The 26,675-nt window shown below is 31.0% G+C and overlaps 4 protein-coding genes across 7 annotated transcripts in view; 3 read left to right on the top strand and 1 right to left on the bottom strand.

Moving 5' to 3' along the window:
• dtn (transmembrane protein 132C dtn) overlaps positions 1–195 on the top strand; it is a 419,781-nt gene extending 419,586 nt beyond the window's left edge. For all 3 annotated transcript variants that reach the window (XM_076397494.1, XM_076397493.1, XM_076397491.1), the window contains one exon: positions 36–195. In XM_076397494.1, the coding sequence (XP_076253609.1) occupies positions 36–50 (15 nt within the window). In that variant the 3' untranslated portion in view covers positions 51–195. The remainder of the gene's footprint in view (positions 1–35) is intronic.
• A 5,156-nt stretch (positions 196–5,351) lies between these two features.
• Positions 5,352–7,461, top strand: LOC143191979 (uncharacterized). 2 transcript variants are annotated; one of them, XM_076397444.1, is made up of 5 exons: positions 5,352–5,655; positions 5,712–6,008; positions 6,060–6,340; positions 6,408–6,624; positions 6,718–7,461. In XM_076397444.1, exons 1-5 carry the CDS (start codon positions 5,583–5,585, stop codon positions 7,383–7,385), a joined length of 1,536 nt encoding a protein of 511 aa, XP_076253559.1. In that variant the 5' UTR covers positions 5,352–5,582; the 3' UTR covers positions 7,386–7,461. The 2 variants fall into 2 exon arrangements, with proteins under 2 accessions (XP_076253559.1, XP_076253557.1); XM_076397442.1 differs by having other exon boundaries at positions 5,703–6,008.
• A 1,790-nt stretch (positions 7,462–9,251) lies between these two features.
• Coa8 (Cytochrome c oxidase assembly factor 8) lies at positions 9,252–10,834 on the top strand. Its single transcript, XM_076397445.1, has 4 exons — positions 9,252–9,412; positions 9,478–9,738; positions 9,790–10,439; positions 10,653–10,834. The coding sequence occupies exons 1-3, from the start codon at positions 9,356–9,358 to the stop codon at positions 9,994–9,996; spliced, it is 525 nt and encodes a 174-aa protein (XP_076253560.1). The 5' UTR covers positions 9,252–9,355; the 3' UTR covers positions 9,997–10,439; positions 10,653–10,834.
• On the bottom strand, positions 9,795–26,192 carry LOC143191978 (uncharacterized). The gene is made up of 13 exons (XM_076397441.1): positions 26,028–26,192; positions 25,763–25,962; positions 25,580–25,695; positions 22,824–22,969; positions 22,567–22,769; positions 20,523–20,985; positions 19,572–19,813; positions 15,545–15,758; positions 15,334–15,488; positions 15,036–15,279; positions 11,656–11,830; positions 11,397–11,563; positions 9,795–11,342 (listed from the first exon to the last, which is right to left on the bottom strand). The coding sequence occupies exons 1-13, from the start codon at positions 26,040–26,042 to the stop codon at positions 11,031–11,033; spliced, it is 2,652 nt and encodes an 883-aa protein (XP_076253556.1). The 5' UTR covers positions 26,043–26,192; the 3' UTR covers positions 9,795–11,030.
• Between the last annotated feature and the right edge of the window lie 483 nt (positions 26,193–26,675).

Below are 26,675 nucleotides of genomic sequence, written 5' to 3'. Positions count from 1 at the left end.
TTTGTACATACCACTAACAATATTCCACCTTTTAGGAATCAAATGCCTGAGTAGAAGAGATCATTGCAAAGATCCGTGACATATTATTGTCGTTCAGTGAACAATATCGGGCCAGCGCTCTAAACGGTGTTTTGCCCAGTCCCGACCCTGTGCCCGACGTACACCATCGCTTTGACTACTTTTTCGATCATGTCAGCGAGTCTTACGCTTAGGTCGAAGGAAAGGGAAATGTGTCCGACAATGGCAGGCTTTAGATAAGTCTTACTGTACATTTTCTATGGCTAAGAATTGAACAAGCTAAATTAAATATAGCTGGCAAACATACATAACTGATTGAAGCATAAATAGCGGTTGGCTAATTTATCTTTCTTATGGTAGCTTCCATTTCTTAGCCTGTAAAATGTATAATTCATCATGTATACCCATATGAAGAGCCCATGATACCGCAATGCGCAAGACTGAATGTATAACTGCTATTAATTTTTGTGCCGTATCGTTATTTATTCGCCTATTATAGTGGAACCGGAAATGACTATTATTAAATTAAATATATAAGACTAATTCGTTAGTTTTAGGTTCTCATATTTAATTTTATTGATGTATTACAGTATTGTGTAAAAAATAATATATAGTATCACTCACTACCGGTTCTTCTATGTCAAATACGTATTTATATCTTATAGAGCACTATTTATTCTAAATCTTACCTAGATTAAGTGTACAATTAACTATAAGATAAAAAGTTCAACAAACCGGGTATACCAACTGATGTATATAAAAATGCCATCTGTTCAGGATTTTTGCAGTGATCCAACTTGAAACTAATAAAAAACTATCTAGTCAAGATCTTACTAAGCTTTATTTTAATGACAGTTATATAGTGTATTTTTATTACTATATGTACTTCGTTTGTAATTGAAAACCACGTCCAGGATTGGCAAATTATTATTTTTATTATCCTTATCTTATATATATATTCCAAAAGGTAGTTCAAATTATTTTGAAAATATCAGCTTGTAGTAATTAACTTATATTGAAATCAATAATTATTACATAATGATTTGTCAGTCTATGTTATGCGTATGGGTATTTGCACAAGTTAAGGTTCCTGACTCAAATGTTTGCTTCACATATAGACTTAAAAAGAGTATTGTTTCAATATTTTTATGTTAGATGCTCTACAAAAGATAAAATAGGATTGGCATTAGAATATGATTACCTATGTGCTAAGGGTTAATTATTCTATGGTCCAATTCTTAAATATAAGTTTGTATTTATCTTTTGTGGAGATCATTGTAAAAATGGCTCCTTTATGTAAATTTTTGTAAATTAATTATGTATATAGTATAGAAATCCATGTGTATTTTGTCTGACTGAATCTTTTTAGTTTATAATATATTTATTTTTATGTAAAAAACAATTAATACAACATAGTATTCTTAGCAGGCTTTTAAGCACGGTTATAATAGCCACAAACACAGTTTAATTTTAACATAAATATGTATATACAGATACCAATAGACTGCTTCATTTAACTTATAAGCGATTGTCTACATAATAATGTTAAGGTGAAACAAAATAAGATCCTTCTTTCTAGTCTCCACTTAGCTTAAGAAGAAATGTGTTTTTTGAAGAAGTGTATGTAAACACATAAATGTTTAGTGCTTTATAAGCTGTTAGATATTTCCATAAAATAATTGTGCTCCAAACTTTTACGGGTCTTTACTAACATTCATTACTTTTATTTTAATATCACCAAGATCCCTCACAGTATTTTAAAGTTTATTATAAGTTCAGTGGTCTTTTTTTACAATACAGTCTTCCTACTTTAATTCAAATTACATACAGATACACGGATGGTCTTAATCTCTATAATTTTTTGTAACTATAAAGGGTCTATCATGCAATTACATTTAAAATTTTAACATGAATAAAGGTTATTTAGCTAAATGTATTTATCAGCAATATTTAAAGAAATAAACTTATTATATATTTGCTATTCTAGTACATATTTTGGATTTTCCAAATATAAATTATTGTAAAAGACCCTTTAATTAATTTTAATTAAAACAATTGAAAATCTGCTAAAATACTCTTATGATACTGCAAATTTTCCGATAAATAATTTCTTTAAAAAAAATAAACCAATATAGTAAAATGCTTGTGAATGTATATACGAAAATGTTAATTGTTAATATATCTAGAAAACTCTCTACCAAACAGATATTGTGCTTGATAAATTAAAGCTTTATGGCGAACATTTTTGACTGTCTATGTAATTGATAATTTACTTTTTAAAGAAGTTAAAAATGTAGCCTTACATAGTTATTATCTGTGCTTGTTATAAACATTTCTAATTTGAATAAATTGCCAACTAAATATTTTGACTTATAGTCAATACAACTTAAAATATTTTCTTCACTGATTAACATTCCTTTGAATTAGAGTTTTCTATAGGTTTACGAATATTTTGGAATGCAACGTGTGGAACATATCAAGCATATTTGGCCAAACGAATGACGAGATAATAATTAGCCAGAATTCCATCAAATCTTATTTGTCGAATATTTTACGTTCATCTAACAGACTTTATCATTACTTTAGATTAACTGACCTACAATTGAGTCAACTGATATTTATGTACAAGTACAATATTGTAAGTTACCACACAAAATCAGTAAAAATAAATATTTGTAATTGAAGCTGTTTAATGTTATTTACCCTTATACTTTTTATTTTATTAGAATACTGAGGCACGACAACTCATGGAATGAAGCGCTATCAATGTCTAGCGAAGTGTATAAACAGAAAATGCAATTTCGAGTCGTGATCGCAAGAATAAAAACCGAAAAATAAAACTCACTGTACGGTAGAATCGTGATTATTCGACTACATGAATTGTAAATTCATATGCATATTTAAGTGACGATACGAAGATACTGATGTTAAATATGGAAATAAAATGGATAAGTGATAGTTCAAATGAAATGAGCTGATGAAGTTTCACAAGTAGTAGTTAAAACAAGTTTAAACCAAACCAAACCACAAAATATAATCTACCGAAGTATCTATCGTCGAGGAAATAATCAAAATATCATGGTCGACAAAAGAACGGCTTCTACTCGCATTGCTTTTAGATCTAAATTATATCTAATAATGTGAGACCACATTGTATCCGTGCACGTACCTACTGAAAGATTACTATTATTATTTTATTTTTTCTAACGATTGTCAAGAAGGTAAAATTTTGAAAGAATCTTTGAAATATGAGTTTAGAATAAAAAATATAGGTGAAATAAAACAGTGTCTTGGCATGCGAGTTAGAATGGATAAGAAGAATAATGTGATTACTTTAGATCAACAGCAGTATATTAACCAAGTTTTAAAAAGATTCGACATGTTTAATTGTAAAGCTATTAGCACACCAATAGAACAGAATATTAATTTAGGTAGAGATAATACTGATTCTAAAGTTAATGTTCCATACCAGGAACTCATTGGTAGTTTAATGTATTTAAGTGTATTGAGTAGGCCTGTTATTGCTTATTCTGTAAGTTTCTTATTAAATTGATTAACTGCTACAGTGAGAGCCATTCGAAGTAAGCTAAGCGTATTTTAAGGTACCTAAAAGTCACTAATAGTTTTGGGTTGAAATTTGTTAAAGATGACAATGAGTTAAAAGGGTTTGCGGTTGCTGATTGGGTTGGCGATGCAAAAAATCGCAAGTCGTATACTGATTTTTGTTTTAGATTTTCTTGTTCCGCTATTTCATGGGATAGTAAAAAAAACAAAAAACTGTTGCATTATCCAGCACAGAAGCTGAGTATATGGCAATTACTGAAGCTTTCAAAGAATTTATTTAAATTTCTTTAAAGAACTTGTTCAATGAATTGTTCGGTAACTTAAGTTGTATAAATCTTTTCAACGACAGAGTGCAAAAAAAATATCAAGGCCGGTCTTTCACGGGTTTCACATGCTGCTAACACAAATTAGACTATCGAAAAATTGCCCACAGCGTGCAAGAAACGGGTAATAGTACCTATACTGAAAAAAGGAATGGTAAGTATTGTAAAGACTACAGAGATATAAGCCCCCAATCAATAGATAAGGTGTGTCGGGAAGATATTAATGAAGATCTAACAAATACGACTTCAAAAAGGTCGCGAGGACACAAACCAAGAAAATGATATGAGGAACGTATTACATATGAAAAGTGTGCGATTTTATCGCTTTTTGTTTCATTTTTCCTTATTTTCGCTCGACTTTCGACTCTATGCTGAACATTCTCCTCTAAAAATTATTAAACTTCTTCAGGTTTCATTAGCAGTGTGTGAGTGATAGAAAGTGTGAGTGCTAAATTATTTGTCAAATTCATTTGAAGTCCCGGCTGATGTTTGCCAATGAGATATCTCTGTACTTTTTCAATGTGATGAAAATTGCCAATTCAGTGAAAAGTGCTACAAAAATGCATGACTTAAACTTAGGATTAATTTATTCTATACAATAAAAATGTATGTTAACGGAAAAGCGGTATAAGTGAGGGCATCTGAAAAAGCCCAAAGACGAGTAATTAAAAACAGAAGGAAAAAGTCTAATAATACCTAACAATAAAAGTCATACAAGAAAAATTTTACAACCTATGTAACTCGTTCACATTTTGAAAATATGTTAAACCTACGAGGAAAATAATGAAACAAATTGGCTCTTAAATATATTCAGACTCATTAAATTCAAATGATGAAAGAACATTGAAAAGAGTAGTAACAAGGTATAAAAGGTAATTAACATGTCGTGCGACAGGACAGTCCCCCTACTGTTGCCATAATCGCGGGTTCGAATCCTGCTGGGGCATGGTCGTAAATGTATGTTTGTGATTGTCCTTAGACAAGAGGGAAAAATCCGACAAGGAAAATGATCCAAGTCACGCCAGTAACCAGGCTGGGTAAAACCGGATGTTTTCTGGTATGATTTCTAAGTTGGTCACTCACTATTTTTTTAAGTATCTATATATATGGGAGGAAAAAAATATCGATATTTTTTTTTGCTATAAGTATAAAAAATATCGATATTTTTAAAAATATATATCTATATTTTAGTAGTATTAGCCTGAAAAATATTTTCTTTTTTAAATCTCATAAAGAATAACGATATTCTTGATAAACGTAAGGTTTTTTAAAAATTATATTTAATCTATTCTGAAAAAATATCGAAATATCGACCAAAAAAATTTTGCCCAAAAATATCGATATTCTTCCAGAAATAACTATATATCGATATTTTTCTGCATCCCTATCACCATGTTAAACTGTTCCTCTTTTCAGAATATGTACTACTTCTGAAAATTTTATTACGAAGAAGAGACTAAGAATTAACCATAATAATCTGGAAATTTAACCTAGAATTTTACTTAATAGTGTACAGATTATTATATTAATAATTTGATTTAATAATATATATAAATAAGTAATACATTACTCTATGATAGTGTTTTATTTACACCAAAGAGTGTTGTCTCAGAGGATTCTCCATATTTTTTATTCTTCCTCTACTATACCGCTATATCCTATAATTTTGAAACTAAAATGGATTTATGGAATCACAGGTTTTTGCCATCACCTCCTGTAAATTCATATAAAGCTACAGGAATTAATATAGGTAAATATATTAACATTATTTTGAATTAAAATTATATATTTTATTAGAGTTTTTAGATCATACAAAATTTAGACATAGTGTTCAGCAAACTATTACACATCTTAAAGATCAAGAATATTTAATAAGGGAGACAGCTGTTTTATCAAGAATGATATACAGATTGAAGTTGAAATACAGGAATTCTAAGGATTTTAAAACAATTGAAAAATTAAAACATTCATTAAACATATTTTTGAAAAATGATTTAATCAATCATTTAAATTTACTCCTGGATATTATTCCAACATATTACAGTATAGATACATATTTACCAACCAAAAACATGGTTAGTTATATTTTAGTAAGAATACAAGGTAACTAACTTTATTTAATAAGTGGGCATGTTAATTTTTGTTTATTAATAGGACTAGTTAAACTGCTAGAAAGAATATATGAAACTTGCAAAATAGGTGCTTTGCAAATAAATCAAAAAATATCTACAGGTCATTTCTGGAAGTTATCATTCCTTATGTTTTCTGTTATTTCACGAATAAGCATTTTAACAAAGCATAATACAAAAATGTTATGTGAATCATATGGAAGACTTTATCCTTATATACAAAAATTAGAAAACAGTGGAAAAGAGTGGTTACCAAGTACTTATATCTTACCACCTGATTTACGAGAATGGTTAGCTGTATCTTGGGTAAGTTCTATAAACAATATATAATTATAATGAATAAGTTTTCCCTTACATTGTTTTTATATTTTAGGTATACGAAGAAGATTATATTGATTTAACGGTTCAAACAAATTTCAATGATGTTATTGAAATACTTAATTTAATAGATGATGATGATGTTGAAATATCTGATGAGTATATAATAATTAAAGAAGATGAGTCAAATGATATAAAAGATTTTAATAGTAATAAGAACACATTAAATAAAGATAAAATGAGAGGATTCAGTATAGATGAAGATGATATTGGTGATTATAATTCTTTATTATATATTATTAAAAATATGGGGGGAAATTGAAGAAATTTTTCTTAAAGAAATTGACTTTAATATTTTGTTCCAGGTGTCGAGATTATTGATAGTATTACTAATAGTCCAACTAAGAAATTGAACTCAAACATGAAAAATGGAAGGCACATTTCTAATGCAGATAAATATATTGACTTGGATAGTGAAACTTCTAATAATATGTTTTTAAAGCCATTAAAAGCAGAAGACCAAAGCATTATTATAATAAGTGATTCACCAAATAAAAATAAATCTGGTAGCATAAATAGTGAAGATGCTGTGAATCCCATAGATAATTATTTAGATCAACTTAAGAATATTCAAAAACAAACTGTTAAAAAAACATTTCAACAGAATATAATTACTATAGATGATTTTGATAAAAACCAACATAACAAATGTGGCAAAAAGAGAAAAAATAAATCAAATAACACTAAAAAATTATTAGCAAAAAATATAAATTCTCCAAATGATCTAAGGTCAGAGAAATTTAAAAAAGAAACAGATGAGGACAATGATGTTATTATAATACCTGATTCGCCAAGTGTTAGTGCAGGGCCTAGTCAACAAGCTAGGTATATTAGGGAAGATTTAAAAACGAATAAACTTAGTATTCAGGAAGAAAAAACAAAACCCAATAAGAAAAATAAACGCAAAAAACTTATATACAGGAAAGTATCCTCAAATTGGCCAAGAAAATTAAATATGTTTCGTACTGAATGAAATTAAAAATTGTTTTGTTAAATATAAATATTTAATTATCCCTTCATTTGATAAAATTATTAAACATTTGTTCAAATTTTAGTTTTATATTATTTCTTAACTCCGTTTGCGAATATTATAGGCTAAATACCAACACATGCTAATACACTTTGAACATTATCAATTCATTGCCAGTATTTAGTGAGAGTATTTCATAGAAAAAAAGAGTATTTACTTCTTAACCAATATGTTATCATTGATGCCACAGATCTAATGTAAAATTTCTCCTTTTTGTACGCGCAGCAACAAAAGAACAAAGATTTGAAAATTGAAAGATTCTCACATTGGACACATCTCATGTACCCTTCTGCATGATTAATCAAATTGCATTGAGAGTTACTATATAATCTGATCTGTTGGTTATCAATACATTGGTTTCTTTTATTTGTACTCTACCATAATCCGATCGAACAAGTTTGTAGTATCATGCTTCAAAACACACTTCTTTAAATATGTGTGGCATAATTGTATCGATTATTTTGTAAAGTGGTTAAGAAACGATATCTCCAAGACAAATCAAATCTCAAATAACTTACGACAATTATTTTATCAAGCGGTTATTTCGCACATAGTCAATGGAACCATCGTAAGACGCCTAGAAGCGTTTAATACTTAAAAAACACGTTCAGAAACTGTCCAAAACAAGAACCGTTTCTTTCCTTCATAAACTGACGAAGTGTCAATATTTTATCAGCACAACTGATATTGGACTTGTCCTGTTTGCTGTACTCGGATTATTTCTTCACAAGTTTTTTAAAGTCCCATTCGAATATTTTCATTTAAGATAAAGATATATATAAGACTTTTATTTATATATTTTTATAAGACTTCAAGTAATTGATCTTTATCAATTCTTAGATATTTTTATAACTGAATAACTTTATTGGAATTATATTGAGTTAAACCATGTTAATTTTTAAAAATTTTAATTATCCCGAAAAATGATGTTTTTTTAGTTGAATTTTAAGCCGTTTCTATTGGTGCTCTATTTATTAGGAAGTATTTATGAAACTGCAAAGAGTCTCTGAATAACTTTTGTATGCATTACATTTTTATAGAGATTAATGGAAGTGCATATTCGGTGCGTGTAGTTGTTCATATTTTAACTTTCAAGCTCTGGAAACTAATCTTCCCTCCACATTGGTCAAGTCTTTCATGCATTCTATTCGTCCACTAAATAAATGAATACAAAACAATATGATGGATTCAGAAAATACTTTATGATAAAAATTTTGCATAATATGTATAATCTGAAACTTTTTAATTAATCTAATATTTATTGATATGAGTGTTAAGGTTTCGACTGTTCAATTTATAGTTTGTATTACGAGGCCACAAATCCTAAGAATATCAACATCTGGATAGAGCAAGTACTTAGAATTTTAGTATATTGAATATTATAGAATATTATTATATTATACAATATTATTAATTATATATAGAATATTATAGAATAAGTGGCGCCCACTATTAAAAAATAAGCTGATAAAGTATCGGCTAAAAATATCGAAATATTTTTCCAAAAATATCGATATTTTTTATGCATCGCAATTCAAGTTTGAACGAAAACACAAAATATAGAGGAATTAAATTTAATACAGGAAATTATCAATATTTTGCGAACAAAAATGTCTATGGCCACCAACAGTAGTGTATTATTTATTAATGAGAAACAATTTCAGATAAGTAAACATTTGTACTTATGTTTTTCTCTCCACAGTTGATCTAGTTCATACATTTTATGATGATTTTATGATTCTATTTAATGAGCTTGTTCTATGATATTATTTAATGTGTCAATGTTATATAAATTTATAAAGTAGAAAGCTATACAAACTAACCTAACTGTGTCATAACCTTTAAATATGATTTTAAAGATTTAAGGGTATTACATAAATATTGATGGGAAACGAGTAATTTTCCAATAAAATATGGCTCATTCAATGACATATACTACTTTATTTAATAATGTAGGACGCATATTAAAGGTACCTTTCTAGGGTATGATTAAAGTATTAGAAACTAAAAGTATTAGTTTTTAATTTTTTTGTAGTTATCAAGTAGATTAGCCGCAAATCAAGCTCCACAATCAATTTTTATTGAGAAAAGGTTAGAAGAGCCTATAATTGTATTGAAAGAGGAAGATAATGTTAATTTAATAGGACCACCTGATCCGATTTCACATTTAAGGCCAGTAATATATAAAATACACAAAAATGAAACAGAGTTACAACAACAGTTCAGAGAATTAGCCAATACAACTCAAAAATGGAATCAAGAATTTTGGGCTATTCATAATACAAATTTTTTAAAGGTTGTTTGTGATTATGTATGGTTCAACACAAATTAACAGATATCATTTTAGCAAAAAGATGACTATATTAAGCAGCATAGGTCCAGAGACAAGACACAGTTAAATGCAGATGAAATGAGTAAATTTTATAAAGATTTCCTTGATAAAAATTGGGACCGCCATGTTAAATACAATTTTGAATGGTATAACAAAAATTTTACACTACTTCTTTTGGCATTCAGAGTCTATGTTGAGAAATTAAAACTGAAACTTTTATAACAATTTTGAAGATGTTATCAGATTAGGAAGGCAATTTTGTACTTATTGTATAAACATTATAATTTATTGTAAATACACTGATTGTTAATGTAATAGTATATATTTTAAATATATGTTTACTAATGTCAAACATAATTTTAAGTATGAAAATCTAAGTAACCTAGTGTTTCAAACTATAGTTACCATACATATTTTTTTTATTGTGTCAAACAAAGGCAAAAGTCAAAAGGAAGATGGCTGGCGAAAATAGAAATTTTTGTGTGAAATGCGATGAGACTATAAGTAATGATACTACAAATAAGACACTAAAATGCAATGCCGATTCCTGCAATAAGGGTATACATTATACCTGCAGTTCATATAATACTAGTGAGTTGGAATTTCTAGAAACCAACAAGGACAATGTGAAATGGTTTTGTGACGGCTGTAAAAAGAGTTGCACGGTAAAACATCAAATTATTCTAACACTAGAAATGTTAAATTTTATTGAGAAGCAATATTAAAGTATTAATTTTTATCTACAAAATTATTAAACATAATATTTAGCATTAAACACAATATAAATTATTAAATGAATTTTAATATTCACTCATAGAACAGTTATTTTATTAGTAGAGGTAGTTTATTCTTTAGTATTATTTTTACTATAATTTTAGAAAGTAACTGAGTGATCCTTTGAAGCTGATTTTTAATGTTTCCGCTATGATTACAGAAAATAGACAATTTAAAACATATTTCAGTTGAAAATGAATGCAGCAACATTCTAATGATAGCGGTATTGTTAATTAATTCTTATTATTGTAAAATTTTTTCATATTAAAATTGCCTTTATTATGAATTATTTTAGTTTTATTCTGTATATTACACATCTGAAGAATAAATTTCTTAGCTCGTGTTAAAAAGTTATTTGAAAATTCTGATTATATAAATAATATAAAACATGATATGATGATGTTGCTCTATAATCGTCTAAAAAATTGAAACACCTCTATGATGTACCAGAAAAACTATTTAATAAGCGACAAATAATATAACTATAAAGAATTAAACGTAGAAATGTAGTCTTGCTTAATGTTAGTTGAATTTCTACTTAATGAGTCCAATATTTGATTCATTTCGTAACAGACTTCTATACAAATTTTATCTTCGTTATTTATTTTGTTTTTATCATATTTAGGTGTTAAAAATTCGTTCTTTTTACAACAACTGGAACAGGACGAATATACCGAAGTATTCGTATTAACATTTGACGGTACTGCGGAAGTCTGTGCTTTTCTGAAGAATATTTGCTTCATTGGCAAGTCTGTGATTGATACATCTTGTGTAATATTATTTATATTAGCAATCTAAAATGAAGGTATTAAAATATTATTAGCACTATATTATTTAATTTAAAATGCCTTTGAAGTAACTCTTTTAAGTTGTTCATCTTTATCGTGGAGCATTTTTGTAAGTAATACTTGGACTTTTTTCTGGGCATCTACTTGTCGTTGAAAATCAACTACAGTATCCAGAAGTTTTTGAGTGGCAAATTTGGCAGCACATATTGCTTGTTGTTTTTCTTTAACTATAACAGATACAATTTTTTTGCTAATAAAGAAAAATGAGTAATAATTTTAAAGATAAGTTCTATTTGGCATACATATTCTAACAAGTTACCCATTATTTGCTTCTGAAAATCCCACTCTTTTCTTTGTTCGTCAATTTGTTTTTCTAAATTTTGTAAAATTTGCTGTTGATTTTCGTTAGTTCCACAATTTTCCTTAAATTCCTGTAACATATCTTCAAAATCTCCTATTTCTTCTGTGAGTTGATTTCGTTGGCATTCTAATACCTAGAAATGTTTATATTTTATTATTTACATTTACGGAATTCATTGAGATCTAATTGTTTCTAATTTAACCCAAGTTCAAATCTATTTTTAAGTAACATTTCATTTTTCAGCATTTTATCCGGGCATAGATCTTAATGATCGTCGTTTTCTTCGAACAACCCTCAACTCTGCTATTTCTTTCTCTCTCGCACATCCAGGCTTTTCTGTGTAGAAAAACTCATAATGCCTGAAAGTTTTAAATTACAATGCTACGCCTTCGCACATTTGACCTTTCGTAGTCCAGGTTCAAGGTATCCAAACTAATAAAGTTAGTTCCTTTTTTTCCGAGAACTCCAATATGAAAGTCATGTTTTCTAAGGCCAAAAAGGTCTTTGTCTTCGTGGTGCCAAATTGGATATTTTTTTATATGTAAATGAATGCGACTGTTCTATTTGATTCTGCTGTCAAGGATAAATTATAAAAAATGAGACATTTTATTTCTAAGTGGTATATATTAATTAAAAAGCGATGATTATTAAAAATACTGGAACCACACAGAGTGGTAATACAATAAAGTAAAATAAGGTCGACATCATTTTATAAATCGATTGATCGGTTTCTCAAAATTCTTAAATAACTAAGTACAATTACCCGTTAAGTTATATCATGCCGATATAAATATGGCCCACTCAATATTTAAATGGACAAATTTCCAATTTAAGCTATTAAAATTTATAATTTTATTATAGAAAATACATTTAATGCTTTTTATAAAAGAACTATGCAATAAATGTTAATACAATAAAAATATATATTTTATTTTTTGATTTTTTGACTTTTTAAAAACTAGTGCTTTTAACAAAAGTTCTATAAGAATTAAGTTATTTGTTATTGATCGAAATACGTATGATAATAGTCAGTATGAGCGATGACTGGTAATTATAGCGGGAGAGGAAATTATTGAATTGCTTTTATCCAATTTAGAAACTTTTGGTCTAATTTTGTCTGCAAAAATTAACTTTTGCCATATTCAACGTGCTTTTGGTTTAATGGTATTAATTGTCAGGGTTTTATTAATGTATCCTAATGCCTTTCTCAAATTATCTAGAGGATAAATTAATATCCTAGATATTAAGAAAACTCAGAAGAACCTTAGTTTTGACGAGCTTCTTTCTAGGTTTATTGGCTGCTGTTTCCAAAACTGATAGGAATTTTCGGAATATTCGTACATAATCAAAACAATTTGTTTTGTTTTGTAAAGGCTAGATATGTGGGTCCAGTTCATAAATATTCACTAGAAATTTCTTAGGAACTAAGTTAGTTGTTACTGAGATGATTGAAACAGTGTTAACATTTTTGATCGTCCACTGCTTCTCCGTGCTCTTCCAGACCTGGGTATTTCCACATTTTTAAAACTTTGTTTCACGAGTAACTTGTTTGTGATAGCAACGTCAGTCAGCGTTTAAAATAAGTATTCATTTTGAAAATGTACTATTATTATTTGCCATATTTAGCCAACAGGCTCTCTTTACCTAACTATAAAGAGTAAACCAGTTCCTCTCCCGTGATATTTAGAAATATCAAAAGGATTAAGTTCGGATAATATTATCAGCAATTCATTGTTCTGAATCTTAAGGCTAAGATGACCCTGCTTCCTTTCCTCAATTTCTAATACCTTTCTCTCTAAAAATCTCTATCTTTTCTATCTAAAGGTATCTAATAATTCCTCATTTCTCAATAATAACTCATTTTGGAGGACCGTAAGATGAATGTTCGAGACATTTCGGCTGAACTCGGCATCAGTATAGGTAGTGTAGAGTCTATTATTCACGAACACCTTCAATATCGCAAAATAACGGCGCGATGAGTTCCTAAACTGTTGAACTTCGAGCAAAAATTTACGCGGTTGAAAGTTTGTCGCCACTTGCTGACGCTATACGAAATGGAGGGGGACGGTTTTTAACGCGAATCTTCACTACAGACGAGGTATGGGTACACTATTACCCTCCCTAAGGCAAGATTTCGTCTAAAGAGTGGTAGAAGAACGAGGAAGGGGCGCCAGACAAAGCGAAGACAACGGGGTCCGCGGATAAGGTTCTGTGTACGGTGTTTTGGGATAGGCGGGGCGTGCTGTACGTCGATTTTTTGCGCACCCAGCATACCATTAATCATGCATACTACTCTAACCTTCTGCAAACATACATTAAACACGCTTATCGTTCGAAACGGAGGAGCATTCCAGCACGAAGTGCGATTCTACTCCAGGATAACGCGGAATTAGGGTGGGAGGTACTGGAACACCTCCCCTACAGTCCGGATTTATCACCCTGCAACTACCACATGTTTAGATGACTGAAAGAAGCCCTCGGAAGTCAAAGATTCAGCATCGACGACGAGGTAGAGGGGTTCATGCGTACATGGCTGCCCGAGTTGCCCAAGGAATTATTCGATATCGGCATTAAAAAATTTCCGGAAAGATGGACAAAATGTGTAATTAGCGAGGGGAAATACCTAGAAAAACTGTACATTTTTGTACATTTTTTCAATAGTAAATAAACGTGTTAGAGTATTTGTCTCCATTATATTTGAACCACCCTCGTATTTACAGCCGAACATAGAACCTCCTCCTTTTTCGAAGTCGATTAACAATTTACAACCATCAGAACTAGATTTGCATTTGATAGGAACAAGGAACGATATTTAGTCACCAATACCGAGGAGCAAAAACAAAATTATTAGTCTTGAAACATATACTATTGCATTTCGAATTGGAAGTTCTCGCGCGTTCTTCGTATTCATCAGATTCGGCGCATTCTGAATATAGTTCATTCAAATTAATGTAGTATGACCTGGCTGTTATACGTTACAGAAATATTGAAGAAGTACAGTAAAGGGTAATAAACATTGCGGGATTTTTTTCAATGAAATAATCGGCAATAAACAGTGTGAGTTGATGCCCTAAGCAATTCACGCCTGTGGCTCTCCTATATATAAGTAAACTGATATCGGTCTTTATTTATCGGTATATTTTTTGCTGGTGTTTTTGGTACCACCAAGAAGTTATGCCCCAAGCAATTTTTAAAAATTTTCTTAGGGCTAATCCGGCACTGGCAACAAAACAAAATATTAATTCTTAGTAAATATACTTAGTTAATTTTTAGTGTAAAGATAAACATTAGTTCCCCATACAAATATCAATGTTCACTTTTAACAAAATTATACTCACTCTTAGCTTTTCTATCAGATTTTCTTTTTCGTCAATTTCCTTGTCCAGTTCCTTGTGTTTTAAAATCAGTTTCTCGTTAATGCGATTAATTTCTTCCTCCAAGTATTTGGTATCAACTTGAGCCTTGTTCAGTTCAGTCATTTTATCTTTTACCTGTTTTTGTAGATTAAGAATGGTCTGAGATTGATCTTCGATAATTTTTTCTTTTAATAGTTTTGTATCCTTTTCGGCAGTCAAGACGCTTCTAGTATAAAAGTTCATATACAAAAACGATTTTTATTTTATCTTTAAGGCTTACTTGATATGTTCTAGTTCCTTGGAAATACAAAGGCAAGCAGCTCGACTACAGGGCTCTGAAACGTGCTTCTTTAGTTTCTCCAATTCTTTCTGTAGCTCAATATTTTGGGATTCAAATTGTTCCGATTGCTTCTCTATTACTTTTATTTGTTCCTCCTAGGGTCAGTGTATTTCATTAGCTGAATTACAGTGCCAATAACAAAGTTGTATACCTTAGACATCAGAGCGATACTTTGCGATTTAATTAAATTCTCTTGTTCCTTGTTAATTTGCGACATATGCAAAATTGTCACTTTATTTTCTTTTACCACTGTAGTTAGTTCATCGATTAGTTTGTGCATTTCCTCTCTCTCGCTTTGGAAACTGCTTTGAGTAGTAAGTAACGTTTCACAATGTTTTTTACATTCATCTTCTAAACGTTGGCACCTAAATTTAATTATAATTCGGGTTGAAGTGTAATTTAATTAACAAATATATCTATTAAATGAAGTATAATTAATATATTAGTGTGTTTAAAATGTGACCGGAGTGAAACTATTCATTTCAAGAGGCCACTATTATGGACATAATTTTTATTTTTTTCATAACGATAATCACGACAGCATTGTTTCTTCCACATTTTTTCTTAAAAAGTAGCTCACATCATTACTCAATTGCTCTATCTGTCTTATTTAAATATGTCCGACCTATAGTTATATCATAGACTAAAGAAAATGATTCGATGACATTCGATTGAATGAAGATATTAACATGGAATCAATAAAAGCCATCAAGAGTTTCAATTTAATAGCATTTCATATTAATAATTTAATAACGGCTAGAACATTGTTAAGGTCTCCTAGGTCTTCAAAAATCATATCAGAATATAATACTGTGAAACTAAACATCTATCAAAAGATATTTTATAGTAGTATGTAAAGTGTTGAACCTTTTAAAACGAATCTTTTTTGTTCTAGTCTAAAATCAGGCGGTGGAATGCATATGCGATCGCGGAGACTTGCTTTGGAGCGATTTTTTTTTACTTAAAAAGGGCTGAGGATTGTAAGAATTTGTTGAAAAGATAGTTCACAAATTCAGTTACTGGTGGGGTGTCTGTCTCTCTATAAATGGGGTATAATATCGGGGCGCATAGCGCTTAACGGAGTATTTTGTTCTGCATTACTTGCAGATTTTTGACCAGGCTTGGCGAGTGTAGCTAAATCAAGTGTTTTATCTGAAAAGCGCCATTGATCTGATTAAGCTTGAATTGAAAAGCAGAACTTTTCTTTTTTGCTTCGACGGAATAGAAGAGGGTTCAGAACAGAATAGATTCCGATTTCCTTTGGATACAGTTTTATTTATTTGGGGTCTCCAGGTGAATCGCGCCAAGGGATTGGTGTTTTGTCCACAAGGAGCTTGTGTATCCTGCCAACTTTTTTATGGTGAAAGGTTGCGGGTTGTGTTTTTTGGGAGTTAATTTCTAATCTCCAAAATCTTAGCCATTTCACGGCTGTGGAAAATTGACCTTGAAGTTTGTTGTGCGCCCAGTCTGGGGAACGAGATCTTGAGAAAAAAGCTGTGCCATCCGCGTATTGTGCGTTTTCCACATTCTTTTTCATTGTAATGTCGGCCATGTAGAAGCTAAAAAAGGCAGGCGCTAGTGCGAACCCTTGGGGGAATCCGGCGCTGATTATTTTGGTGCTAGAGACGGATTTTTCCCTTACGGTTAGTAGACGGTTATTACCTTTACTTGGATGCCTTGGAGCTACAAGTTGGACCGGGTTATATGTTAGTGTTTCTGGGCTTACCATTGCACTAAACCGAAACCACCTTACCACCACCTATGGGTTATTACTGCTACTGCAGTATATTTGGGGATATGGCACCCATTAACCGGACCGTATGGGTACGAGGTATTAATGAGCACGAGGACCGGGCGAAAGAGCAGCTAGTGAAACTAACTGTTAATTCACGATCTTGAATTAACACACGACTGGATGTTGTCGTGGCAAAAGTTATGACTGCAGCTACGGATGAGGTGGTTGCAGCCTGGAAAGAGGGGAGATTAGCGGTGACGCGGTGCTAATCTTCTAGCTAGCGAACAAGTGCATTTTCAGAAAACCTTGAGCTGAGTTGTTACTGTGAAAGGATTGAGATAAGAAGTGCTTAATTTCTTAGACTGTCAGTTCTCAAATTGTGTGTGTCAAATTTCTCCTGAGAAGTTTATTTTGGAAAACTTGAAGCCGTTTCACCTGGTTGGATGTTACAAATTTGAAGTAGACATTAGATCCCTAGAGTATGAACCGGATTAACACTCATTTAAAATAAGCATTTGATGGAGACGGAAAATCTGCTAGAAGAGCTGGTTAGAGGAGATAGTAGGTTTGCTTGCTATGCCCGAACATTTCTAGATTACTTTCTGGATTTGGGAATGCCAAGCGAATCGTCGGTTGAAGTGGACCTAGATATGTGATGTTATTCAGCCATCGAATTGTTGCGATGTAGATTTTGAGTTGCGAGACGCGCAGTGCGTAACGCTTCTTATGGAAAATGATGGCCTGGGTTTTCAGGGGGTTGATTTGAAACATTTAACCGCATGATCGAGCTGCTTCTGTAAACGTCCTTGAATGGTATCCTCGAATCCGGAGGCCATGAAGAAACAGTGTCGTTAGCGTAAAACGCGACGTAAATGTGCTTTTTTCTCGGCAGATCTGAAATAAAGAGATTAAATAAAGGTGGAACCAGCGAGGAAAGTTGAGGTACGATAGCTTTGTTTGATTTTCAACTGGAAACAGTTTTTCTAATCTTGACCTGGAAAGAACTGTCCGATAGATAGGACTTGATGAGAGCGATTAGGTCTTTTGGGAGACCGTCATACCAGACTGTCAAAAGTTTTGGTTAGAACAAATTTATGTGAAAAAGGCTGGAAAAGGAAACTAAAACAAAAACTTGTTATTTTTTAGTTATGAGTAAGTGATAGTATATTAGTAATAATAGGCGCTATTATAAAATCTCTAATGACGGTTAAAGGGAATGGGATCAAACTTGATGAATAAAAAGAGATTTTACCGGAATTAACTAATAGTGAAAGCTAGTCATGGGGTTATGGGAAGCTTTGTGAGACCATTGCTTAATATCAGCAATTCCGGGAATAGTGAAGGGTAGATTGCTGGTAGCCCATTCATAAATAGTATACGGTGCAACACTAAGTAGTATTACTAAAGGTTATTGAACAGAATATCGGTGCAGAAGATATTCTCATTGCAGGGACTCTACTAACTAGAAAATGAAGGAATAATGAAGTTTTTACAAGAAATATAAAAGTTGTATGTTGAGGTCAGGGGTAATAAACTAATTCGCAGTTTTTGCAGTTAATATCAATAAAGGCTACAAACTTATGGTGAACATCGAAAGCTAACGCTACTAAGCTAAAGGGAATTTTGTTTTATTGGACAAATTTGTCGAGTTTCAATGCTCAACATTGTTATATTTTTCCAAAAAAAGAGAATTATTAAATTGAATTATATTCTTATCCTGTTATCAAAAAAGAGTTGAGTAAATATCGATTAAAATATTACAGTCAAAAAATATAAATTATGTATGGGAAATATCTCAAGAAGTGACAACAATGTGCATCTAGGAAAACATGAATGGACATTCATGTGGAAATGAGTTCAGGACATCCTTTAAGATAGTTGCTAATAGCAAATCGCATTAACATTTATGACGTCAGCTGATCGCAATGTTGTTGCATTAACTTAGAATTTTCGTGTACAACGTTTGCCGGTTTATAATCTCTAATTATTTTTACTAAAGCTGTGTAGAATTTTGTAGACATTTGACAACAGTGTCGAACAGTACATAAATCGAATTGTATAGACTGATTTGGTTACATGTTCCGATGCATCAGACAGCATTCTATCTCTTTTTAACTAGGAGGCTTTCAGTAGTAAATTGAGAAGGAACTATCAGCTTTGAGTTTAAAACGAATTTAACACTTTTCCAAATTGCATTTGGCAAAATATTCGAGGTTGTGTATTCGTCATCTATGATTTGTATTGGCTGTTTTATTGAAAGGACTATAGTTAATCTATTAACAGTTATTTTGGATCAAATTCCCTATTCAAATTAGTATAATGGCTAAACTGAAAATAGAGATAAAAAATATTCCTAGAATATGTAAAATAATATATTATTTGAGTGTTTTGAAAATGTAATAGTGAAAAAATATAACATATTTTCGACTATTTTCTCATTTACCTTACAGTAATTGTTTCATAATCCTTTAACTTGTTTTCGAGTTCTTCACGTTCGATTTTTAGTTCCTTTATTGTTTGTTTTTGTTCATCGACGTCCTTAAGCCTCGCTGACAACTGCGATATTTTCTCGGCCATTTTGTTCTTTTCCTCATCGTAATTTTTCAGTTGGCTTTTGAAATTTTCTCGCCGTTTCTTTGTCTTTGAATTCATTTTTTTGCACGCTCCGTTCAAATTACTTAATTTCTATAATCATAAAATACATTATTTTCCTTTTATAACAAAATCCTTGATGCATGTTTTTTTTTTCACATTATAAATAGGTTGTAACTAGAGAAAACATATTATGATTATTAATTGGGTATAATTACTCTACTTATTTATACGGTTTCAGTTTTTTAAAATAACTTTAATTCTCTATTAATTACCAGGTTAATTCAATAATAATAACAATATATTACACAGATCTGTAACAATAAAGCTGTTAAAGCTGAGTTTGAGTTATATATGAGTTATATATTATAACACATTATAGAAACACATCAATTGCAGTCGAATTTCCATTGATGGTTTTATCGAGTAATACCTTTAAATATTCGGTGTCAAGTAACCACGTCAAAATCAGTATTCATATGTTAAAATCGCATAGTTGAAGCGTAGTTGTTATAAGCTGCAGTATTCGATGATCCTCAGCCATCGTTTTCTTCAAACTGAAGTAGATAAGTAAAACTTCTCGCAAATGCGATTTATTCGGTACCAATTCATACATTTTAAAAGCACTGAAAATATTTTTCGTGTACGCTTCGACGAAATAACACACATTGAAATGTTTGAAAAACATGAAGTTGGTTACAACTGTACCCGATACGATTTAATACACAGTAACTTTAAATGTTGCAAATCCTTAAAAATTAATTTATAGGTCTGATAATTAACATAACTAAGTAGTAATTACCTGTTCTAATGATTTTACGGTTTCCTTGTGCGTTTCTAGTTCTTTATTGGAATTGATCAGCTGCAATTTAAGGAATTCAATTGATTCGCAATAACTTTGATTAGCGTCGTTTAAAGCAGAACATTTATCGCACGTTTCTGAAAGAGCCCTCTGATGACCCTCTAATATATTTTTGAGATTTGTCATTTCCAAACACTTGTTATTCAAATCTTTTTCCATCGCCATAATTTTGGTCGATAGTATTTCGTTTTCTTCGTTTATTTTTTTCATTTTGTTATCACGATCTTTTAGACACTGACAGAATTTTTCTTTGCTTAATTTCATGGCCTTCGAAGATTTAACCGCCTGAGCATGTAGCAAAGTCACCTTTTGCTCGTAATCGTTTAGAATGTCTTTGGCTTTATCCACGTCCCCTTTCGATTTTTCTAATAGTTTTTTCTTTGCTTCTAATTCTCTTTTTAATCTGAAAATTGATATTTTCTTACAACGTATTTTTTTCGTAGCTTAGAATATGATGAAATGCGATCCAACAAAACATTTTCTTTTATCACATTTGATTCAATAAAAGGAACTTCAGAAATAATCGAGAGCTTTGGAAAATTACTAAATCTAGAATGATAAAATCTGGTAATTTAATAAAATCGCGCGGGTTAATAAGCTTGAATGATGTATTTCAATCTGAATGGAACCAAACCATCATATAAGCGGAAAGGGGATAATTTAACTTTGCAACATGACAACGTTGGTTACAAAATATGAATATCTATATGAAAAGACTTCAGGGTGCCTCACTACAATAATAAGCAGATCTTACCTCTTATGATTATCAACACTATTTTCCAATTTTTGAACTATACATATAATAGAATCTATAATATTGAGTAAATTCTTTGATTATTTAGTGTTATTGATAAATACCAATAAATAGTATTATTCGCAAACCAGATCACGTTTCTAATTACGTGGCAAACAATAATGTGGCAGTACAATAATTAAAATAATTCAGTGCTAAGGTTTTAGAATTAAAAAGTGTAATTTGTAAGCATTATTTTTGATTAGAAGTATATTTAATAGGGCTGAAAGCTATTCGATTAATGATGTTTAGAATTTAATGTGATCATTTAAGATTGGTATTTTGTATTTCCATATTATTGTTAGCCGATATTTTTCGATATTTTTTCAAAAAAATTAAGGATATTTCTTAAACATCTTGAAAATCTTCTAATAATTTATAATAAATCTTTAAAATTGGTGCTTAATTTTAAATATATGTATATTGAAATATAAGTATTTTTGTTCAGTGGCCATGGAAATTTGTGTAAAAACAATTCGGTAATTTTGAAGTATCAAAGACCCACTCGCGGACGAAGGTACCGTGGATACTCATTAAGAATTTTACTACAAAGCTATCCAGACGGCACAACACGTTAGTCCTTTCTACAAGAAAGGACTAATCTTTGGATATTTTAAGAAATTGGCGTGTTATCTGGTGACGTGATTTGTCGAGTAATGTTTTTACATTATAACGGTTCTATTTACAATTTTCTAGATGTCAGGATGAGAGATTGAGTTTATTAATACTTTATGCAATTTTTATCATTTATTTTTACATTATTCGTATTTGTATGACAACGTTTAAATTTAACATATAAATAATAGTTCATTTTCTTTCCCAGAGTTTCTACAATCCTTACAAAGCCACTGAACAATATTTTCTTTTATTAAGAAGCAATATTTAATAAATATTAGACAATTTTGAATCCATTGTTTTGAAAATAACATAAATTGTTTTGTATTGTATCTGTTGTAACTTGTATTTTAACAGTATTATTAAGAACTCATATGTACAATACAGTACAATTACAGTACATATTTTTAGTATCATTTCTCAAATTTGCGAAATACATACTGATGTATTAATCCCCCTAACAGTAGTAATAAATTAATTTGTAAATTAAGATTGAACTAAGCATATTTAATGTAAGATGTAATTAATTAAAAAAAATTCTAAAATGGGTGAATGATTTTTATGATATATTTTTACCTTTTATTTTCATTTTTTAATTTATTTTCTTCGCTTTCATCAGATAAAATTCTTGTCGTATAACTGGGTGGTGATGCACAATTCATATTATTTCTTTCTGCCGCTCTCTGCTTTGATATGCTACGCAATTGTTCTTTAACCTTTTCAATTTCACTTTTTAATTCGTTAACAACATCGTCTGTATTGAAAGTACAGCGATTTAGCTAAAAATATGTTTAAAAAGTATTCATATATTATATCAAGATCGGGATACTTACTTTGTCAGTTTGTATTGAACTTGTAGAGGTGAAGTGGCCATTTTCTCTCATTTTAGAAATATGGTACATCTGTCCGGGACAGCTAATTGTTTTCTCCAAATTATAGTAATTTATGTGATTAGTTTCAGGATGACATGGGTTACAATCTGAAGTGAATACAATTTAGCACTAAAGTCACTATTTAAAAACTGAACATTTTTTTATCATGGATATAAAGACAAAGATGCTATATAGCAGCTATATGCAGAAGATATATATATATATATATATATATATATATATATATATATATATATATATATATATATATATATATATAATTAGAGTTATAATAATTATATTGAACAAAATTTTTGATTTTACATAAATTGAAAAAAAAATCTAAAAACTAGTAGTAAACTAGTAAAAAGCACCTGTAGCTGAATACTTCTAAATTGTTACTAAGTCATAATATCATTTTATGCATTGGGAATGAAACATTTTTTGTGTGTTTCTATTTGAACACTGCCACGGTAAGGTCACTGATATAGAAAATGCTAGATCTCTACGAGTGCGTGGAAACAAGGGGTCAATCTTTACTGTTTGTATGTAACAGCTTACTTTTGCTGGTACTAACTAGTATTCAGTCTAAGAAGGCATTTTCAGCTGCTACCTGTGTTAATAAGATTATTCCATCATGAGGCTGCAACATTTCACGGCATCTTTGAAACACGCATATATAGCGGTTAATCTCAAGAAAGAAGCAAAACCATCTCCATCTGACTACAGGCCAATAAGCTCTCTCAGAGCCATTTTGAATATGCTCTCAACTATTTCACAAAGGAAAACAACATTATTTCTAACGAATAATTAGGCTTTCGCGATCACCATTCATCCGTCAGGTCACTCGTCTGGCCGCACACATCCATCACGCTCTTGATCAACGTAAAAAGCTTGGAGCAGTCCTCCTGAACCTAAGCAAAATATTCGACAAGCGACAATGCGTGCGGTTAGGCCTCTCAGAAGACCTAACCGCTCTTATCAAGTCCTATATATCGGACAGATCTTTCCAGGTTAAGATCAGGAAAACACTCCAGTCGAAAACAAATCGACGCTGGCGTACCTCAAGCTTCCTCGCTGGCCCCAGCCTTATTTACGAAAATAAAAAAGTATGCTCAGCTATATTCTTAGATGTAGCACAAGCCTTCGATAAAGTTTGGCATGAAGGCCTTATTCATAAATTACAGAAAATGTTACCAAAACAACACACCGAACTATTAAAATCGTACATTACAATCAGAATGTTTAGAGTCAAACAAGAAGAAGCTTACTCTACAATAAAAGAAGCTAAAGCAGGTGTACCACAAGGAAATGTACTGAGACCAATACTTTATCTACTCTACACTTGTGATATACCACAAATGGAGAATATTACGATGGCTACATTTGCTGATGATACAGCGATTATAGCTGTCGAAGAGAATAGTGAAGAAACCACACGAAAATTACAACAGGCTAGTGACAATATAAATAATTGGACACAAGCTTGGAAAATAAAAATTAATGAAATTAAATCTGGGCATGTGTAGTTCACCTACAATCAGACCGTACAAGCACCAATAATATTAAATAATACTATATCATTCCACATAATAACAACGCTAAATATCTCGGAATGAATCTTGATGCAAAACTTCGCTGGAAGGAACATATAAAGAAGAAAAGAAAAGAACTGGAATTGAAATATAGGAAAATATACCGGCTAATTGAAAGAAAATCACAATTATCAGTACATAATAAATTGCTATTACAAGCAATTACTGAAACCTATATGGACATACGGAGTTCAATTATGGGGATGTTCTGCGAAGAGTAACATAAATAAAATACATATTTTTCAGAATAAAGTCCTGAGAGGTATTGTGGGTGCACCCAAATACTATAAGAGTGATTACCTACATCGAGACCTTCAGATACCCACAGTCAGTCTAGAAATCAAGAGAATTGCAAGGCGGCATGAGGAAAGACTGCATTCTCATGAGAATATTGTATTGTAATTGGAATAAGTATTACAGCTTTTGGATACCACCAGAACAAGACACAGACTCAAAAGAATCAAACCATCTGATCTTGTGTAGTGTTGTGTAGTGAGGTGCATATAATAAAAAATACAGCAGTGACATGTATAAATATTATTTCACTAGAGACTGAGATAGGGCCGATGGGCCCTCCTAATTATATATCTAGATTTAAGTTATCATAAAAACAAATTGTAGGTTAGTCGGAAATGACTAGTATCAATGTAATAATTAAAAATAATAAAAAAACATTTAATCACATAGCTGCTATACACTATTCATTGCGTTTTACTTTTCTGAATAAAAAAAGTAAAGTTCAAAAATGAGATTTTTAGTTATTATTTCGAAGTTACACTCTCTATTCGTCAGCAGACTCTAACAATTGGGAGTTTCATTTTAATACCATGCTGAATCAGTTTTAACATATAATTTGGATATGAAGAAACTCTCCACGAGATAAATGATTAAAACTTGATATGAAATTCTTGAAATTCTAAATCAACTAATTAATCAAATCAAATCAATTAATGGAAAATATTATCATATTTCCTACTTGAAAGACGTGGTTATTGCTGAAATGAACAGTTATTCAACAATATCTTACTGAAAACAGCATTATATTGTAAAATATAATATATTTTACGTGTCAAGGTCAGTTACCTCATATATTTAGGTTATATTTTGATCTTTATAGATTACCATGTATCCTGCAGTTAGGAATCGGAGCAGACATGCAAGGATTATTAGCACTCATTGTTCTGCACATTTTTTGATGATCCGTACCAGGACTGCTACTTCGTATTTTTCTTTTAAGTCTGTAAGTAAAATAAACGAAGTATATCATGACGAGAATTCCAAACTAAACTAAAAATATACACGTACCTTGGTATTCGTGTACTGCACGGAATATTATTTCTAGGTATCGGACACAATTTAAGCATCTTATGTCTTGAGCATGGGAAATTGTCGACGGAATGGATCGTTTTATGAATAGCGCATAACGTTCCACGGGCAGAATCCTCCAACATAATTAAGTCATCTATGTCATTTTGGAGATGTTTGAGATCTTTTTTAATGCAAGCCTAGAAGTCGAATCGAAATGTTACGATGTCAAGTAGAAATGAAGTTTTAACTTGTATTTACTTACTTTATTCGCTGTCATGACTTCTTCAATTCAACTACCAGTCAATGAAAAACACAAAACGTGAATTTTGAATTTACGCAATGTTTTAATTCACATTTTTTTTTAATTTTGAGACACCGTTCATTTACCGTATATTTTGAATATTTATACGAAACTCCTTGACATAATAAAAATGACATATGCCAGGTTTATCAAAAGGCACGTTAAGTTGGTTTACACCATAGAATAAAGAAATTTAGAAGTGAAAGTTATATGGAAAAATCGGGTCCCACGTTTAAGCTTTTCGGAATTTCCGTTACGCGACCAAATGTAAATGAAAAATGCAACAGTTATATGTGTGTTTCTCTCTCGTTCGGCCTTGGTATTTATAATTCTAACCTAGCCGGCTTGGTGGTGCAGTGGTAAAGGTGATGGGACGGTCTTCCTACTGTTGCGATAGGCGCGGGTTCGAATCCTGCTGTGGCATGGTCGTAAACTTATGTTTATGATTGTTTGAAATGTGTGAGTGTTCTAGACAAGAGTGTGAAATCCGACAAGGAAAATGATTCCAGTCACGCCAGTAACCAGGCTGGGTAAGACCGGATGTCTTCTGGGATGATTTCTAAAGTTGGTCACTTGCCAGTCGGTAGGCTTAATGCTGATGATCGTGGT

The sequence above is a fragment of the Rhynchophorus ferrugineus genome, unplaced genomic scaffold (assembly GCF_030347505.1).
Source record: "Rhynchophorus ferrugineus isolate W39M unplaced genomic scaffold, kcgeb_rfMv2 rfM2, whole genome shotgun sequence".
Lineage (NCBI taxonomy): Eukaryota > Metazoa > Arthropoda > Insecta > Coleoptera > Curculionidae > Rhynchophorus > Rhynchophorus ferrugineus.
The sequence above is the reverse complement of the archived record's forward strand: the minus strand, read 5'-3'. Positions and strand labels throughout refer to the sequence as shown.